The sequence below is a fragment of the Vitis vinifera genome, chromosome 5 (assembly GCF_030704535.1).
Source record: "Vitis vinifera cultivar Pinot Noir 40024 chromosome 5, ASM3070453v1".
In the NCBI taxonomy this organism is placed as follows: Eukaryota; Viridiplantae; Streptophyta; class Magnoliopsida; order Vitales; family Vitaceae; genus Vitis; species Vitis vinifera.
Window position 1 is genome coordinate 24,061,429 of NC_081809.1, and position 5,217 is coordinate 24,066,645.

Here is a 5,217-nt window from a genome sequence, read left to right on the forward strand (position 1 = left end):
GTTGCTCGGGAAGAAAGTGGAATTCTGCCAAATATGAGTTCTGAAATTCTGATGTTGCAGAGTTACCAAAAGAGGGAAAGAATCTCAGATTCTCTAAATTTCTTTAGTGACTTGCAAACGAGGAGGAAGGTAAGAAAAAATCCTATACCACACTATGGTTATTGGCCTTTTGCAGAGCCAACAGGGCGGATTTTGCAATGGAAATCCTGAGGGAAATGAGGGAAGAAATGGAGTAACTCCAAGTCTTCAATATCATGAGGAGCTTGTGAAGGTACTTTGCATGAACAAAAGACATGATGTGGTGGTAAATCTTATTGAGGACTTAGAGAGAGAGTTGGACTCCATGTTTCATCCTTCATTGGTAATGTTTACTCTTGTTATATTCTTTGAAGACTCCAGAGCTTTTTGAGAGTTGGGTTCATTGGTAATTTGATGCTTGGCCAGCTAAGTGGGTCATTTTTGGGTAGTAGTAGTGGTACATCTGCTTCATTTTTTCTCCTATATGAATGCAACTGATTAGCTTTGATATTTTTTCCCCTTTCTGCAACAGCTAATGATGGGTTTTTTCAGGTAGAACTTGAAAGAGACTTCAACAAAAGAACAGAGCAGAATGAAAAAGGAGAAGGCTAGCTTTTGACAAAATATAAATGTTAAGCCTTTGTGACAATGACCACTGATCTGTTGAAATCACATGTTTTAAGCATATCATATCCTCTATTTCAGACAAAAAAATAAATGAAATGGAAAACAACTGTTTGAGAAAACACTTCCTTTTGTGTTCTTGGGTTTATCATCATCATCAACATCCTAATCATCTATAGCAGAATAACACAGCACAATCCCTAACAATGGGGAAATCCAGAAACAATAAAACCCACTACAAAACCCTATCTTAGAAAGTTGAAAACATGAAACCCAAAAACATTACACATTAGGTATAGCCCCCCATTTTTGACAACAAATGGTTTCCCCAAGTTCCCCCACCCTCGTTGGCCCTGCATCTGGCTCCTCCTCCTCCTCCTCCTCATCCCCATCAGCCAAACTGGAGCCTTGGCTTGAGTATTTACAAACCTATGACTACATCAATCAAACCCTCAAAAAACTTCTAACTCAATGCACTGAAACCACCCCCTCTCATCATTTGCTTGAACTCCTTAAGATCCACCTTCCCATCTCCATCTTCATCCACCTTCATTATCATTCTCTTGCAGTCCTCCACAGTCCTCCCATGCCTCAACCCAAGAGACCCCAACACCGACTTCAACTCATCCACAGTGATAAACCCGTCTCCATTTTGATCAAACACATTGAAAGCCTCCTTCATGTCCTCATCCTCATCCTTCTCCTCCATTATACTTTCATACAAGGCCCTAAACTCATCAATATCCACACACCCATCTCCATTAACATCAATCTTCTCAATCATCTGCGCCAAATCCTTGTCCGGGATATAAATTCCCAAGTTCTCCAACGAGTCATTCAGCTCCGTCTTCGTGATCCGCCCGTCCCCATTTCTGTCAAACATCTGAAACACCCGCTTCATCTCCGCTGACTCCATCCTCTTCCTCGAGACTAGAGACCTGCCGGGTGTTTTAGATGTCTTGGAATCAACAAGATTGGCTTCTTGTGTTTGGTGGGGGTGAAACCAAGAAGTTGGAAGGAAAATCCTGAGCTTCTTGGGCACCAAGAAAAGAACAAGAGAGTTCAGAAGATTGTATAGGAGGAAAATCCTATGCAAAAAGGTTGGCATTTGGTTGGGAAAGAATTGGAGTATGTGGCCAAATGGTACGCTATTGAGAGAAACAAGGAGAGAAAATTGGCTGCTTTGTAAAGAAAACTTCACAGAGACAACTGCATTGGATCCATATCTGCATATATATACAGAAATTTTCAATTGAGAGCTGTCTCTTTGTTGTTGTTGTTGTTCATCACGCGGAGTGGGTTGTTGTCTTTGGCCGAAACGCGTTGTTATTATTTTTGTTGGGTTGTGGGGCCGGTTGAAATTATGTACCTGCGTGTGCTGTAACGAATTTTTAAAAGTGGGGAGAGAGAAATACGACCGTTGATAACGGATCTTATGATTAAAGCAGGAGAGAGACGTTGGGGAGTGGGAAACGCGCCAAAAGTTAGGAAGAGGGCCGGCGGATGATGGTGACCGTTGGATTGCTCTTTTCTCAACGGCAGGATTTGTGGGGCGGTGACCTTGGCCGGCTTTGAATTAATCTCTTGTTGATGATGCCCGTTGGGGGATTTAATATGAAGAGTCGCCTCTTTTACTATTTTAGACATACCTTTAGACTTGGTAAAGCTTCAATGTCAATGAGATTGGGCTATAATTTATACCAAAATGAGGATATTTTACTTCTCGAAAGTTGAAGTTGAAAGTGTCTTCATAGGGATAATATTGGTATTATAAAAAATTTCGTAAATATTCTCATAAAACATGAAATTTAATGATATGCTTTTATAAAAATGTTGTTAGTCTATGATGTATTTATGGACAATACTTTTATAAAAAATGTTAAGTTGTATTATGAGGCATTGATTAATTAATTCTTTAAATTTTAAAATATGATTTTTAAAATTTTATTAAATATCCTCATTGTTTTAAGCAAAACTATAATCATTTAAATTTTATTGAGAACTATTTTTTAGAACGGTTTTAACAATAAAAAACTGTTTTGTATTTTTTATTCTTAAAAATAGAAAATAAATAATATACTTTAATTATTATTATTATTTTTTATTTGTTTTCTAAGGACTATTTCAAGATATAATTATACTCGAATATGCAAAATGATTAAAAATAAAATGCTAGATATAAAAATTATTTTAAAAACATATTTAAAAATATTAAAAAATGGATTAAAAACATTTTAGGTTTCCAAACAAACATCTATTCTACAAAAATTAGAGAACAATTTTCAAAAATTGTTCTCAAAAACTATTTTTAAAAACAATTACCAAACAAACCATTAGTAACTATTTTTTAAAATAGTTTTTTTTAATTCTTTAGAATAAATAAACAAGAAACATGCTTGACAATTTAAAAATGAAAAACAATTTTTTATTTTTAAAATAAAAAATAAAATATTTTACAATATTATCTTCACTTATTTTTAAAAACTATTTTAAAAATAATTATATAAATATAAAAAATAATAATAAATAAAATATCATATATAAAAACATTTTAAGTTTTCAAATAAACTCATCAAAATTAGTTTTAAAAATTTTCTATTAATTTCAATAAATATTTTTTAAAATACCTTCCAAAAGTGGGTGATAAATTTTCTTGAACTTTTTCAAAAGTCACCATGACATGAATATTTTGGGCAACCAAACCCTAGACAGCTCATTTCCAGTACTGAACTTCAACAATGATTTCAGGCATTCAAATTTAGGGTTTCTGCCCCACCAAAGCGTTAGAAAAAGCCTCTAAAAGTCGTTGAAAGGCCAACTCTAATACCCTACTTGGCTACTTGAGATGCTTTACTCTTTTTCTCTTTTATGATTTTTGATTTATATTCATACGTTACAACTGTCACATACCACCCTTTTTGAATTGATTTTTCCTTCCTTTTTTTTTTTTTTTAAAAAAAGGTAGATGATTTATTTTAACATATGGGTCTACATAGCTTTTAACTTATGTGTTTAGTAATAGAAGAAGTGGAATTATAAATAATTTAGATTGTTTTATGCTTAAAAACTATATTTTAAAATTACTTTTATTAAATCTAAGAATAATTTAAATATTTTTAATTTTTTTAATTAAAAATATAGTTTGTTTCTTTCATTATCTTTGAGAAAAATATCAAGGTTTTGTTTGAAAATGTTTTAAAAAGCAATTCTAAAAAACTAATTTTTGGAAACAAATCTAAAATTTATAAAATGAAAATATGTTATTATTCCCTAGATACACATATGGGGATATTTTATTTCACAATCGAATCAATTTTAATTTAAAAAAAAAAACCTAAAGTTAGGGATTTATCGATAGGTAATGTTGCTCCAATACCCAACCAAAGGGTCATTGTAGTACCAATATAAAAAACGGTTGTCGTTGTTGGACGAAAAAATGGATTTTAGAATTTATTAACAGACGTCTTCCCCTGATATTCTTAAATATTTTATATATATATTAAAATAAATGAAAATAATTAAAAACAAGTCAAATATATTCTCTTAAAAATATCTTATTTATTTTTTAAAAAATAAAAGACTATTTTTGTTTTCTGATTGTCAAATATATTTTCAAAAAATATCGATAAATTATATAAGAAAATATCTAACCCACGAGTAGATGTTATATTTGAACATCTTAAAAGTTATATTTAATCTTCAAATGATATTTTTCAAATTTTAAAGGGATTTCTTAAGTGGGGTTAGATGGAGCAAAGAATTACTTTAATAAACATATTTATAGTTTTAAAAATAGTTTAAAACATAAAGACTTTTTTTTTTTTTGAAAAAAAAAATAGTCCTATTCAATCTAAGGGGAGTCCACATTGGAAACCAATAGAGGGCTCTTGGATTGGTGCTCATCAACTTGATATTATCTTGTCCACAAAATAATGATCTCTTTGATTCCACCACTCAAGATTTATGCCCCATTAGTATCACTTCATGAATTCTACATCCTTCAACAATACTCATTTATAGATTTTTTATTTTTATTTTTATTTTGTTTCATTTTTAAAATAATTTAGACTTAATATATTTTTTAAAATCAAATATCAAATTACATACTTGCATTTGTCCCACAACCTAAATTTTTGAAATTAAACTATTAAAGATATGGCTTTTGCATTTAGCAATGGAAGGAAGTAAAAAATAATTTTCTCATATTTAGTTTTTCTATGAAAAAAAATCAAATATAATTAAATCAGTTAAAATTTTATATATTTTAAAATTATTTACTCTTTATAAAAAAAGAAAAAAAATGTTAAAAAAATAGAAGAATATATGAAATGAGTTTGAAATAATATATAAAAATACTAAAATTATATTTTATTTCCTTCTTTCTACTTTTTCTTTTTATTTTCTTTCCCTCCTATTTTTTTTCCTCAAATTTTCCAACATTCAAACAAAATCTAAATAAATTATAAAATTAATTGATTAAAAGGGATGACATGATCCCTCTAAATCTAACTCTTCCCGTATTTTTATTTAAAAAATAACTCATTTTTAACATAAATGTCTGTTACCGTTTCAAGT

General features: G+C 30.3%; 1 protein-coding gene across 1 annotated transcript; it reads right to left on the reverse strand.

Annotated features, from left to right (window-relative positions):
• Positions 1–754: 754 nt before the first annotated feature.
• LOC100254364 (calmodulin-like protein 5) lies at positions 755–1,936 on the reverse strand. The gene has a single exon (XM_002266323.5). The coding sequence runs from the start codon at positions 1,748–1,750 to the stop codon at positions 1,106–1,108; it is 645 nt and encodes a 214-aa protein (XP_002266359.1). The 5' UTR covers positions 1,751–1,936; the 3' UTR covers positions 755–1,105.
• Positions 1,937–5,217: the final 3,281 nt, after the last annotated feature.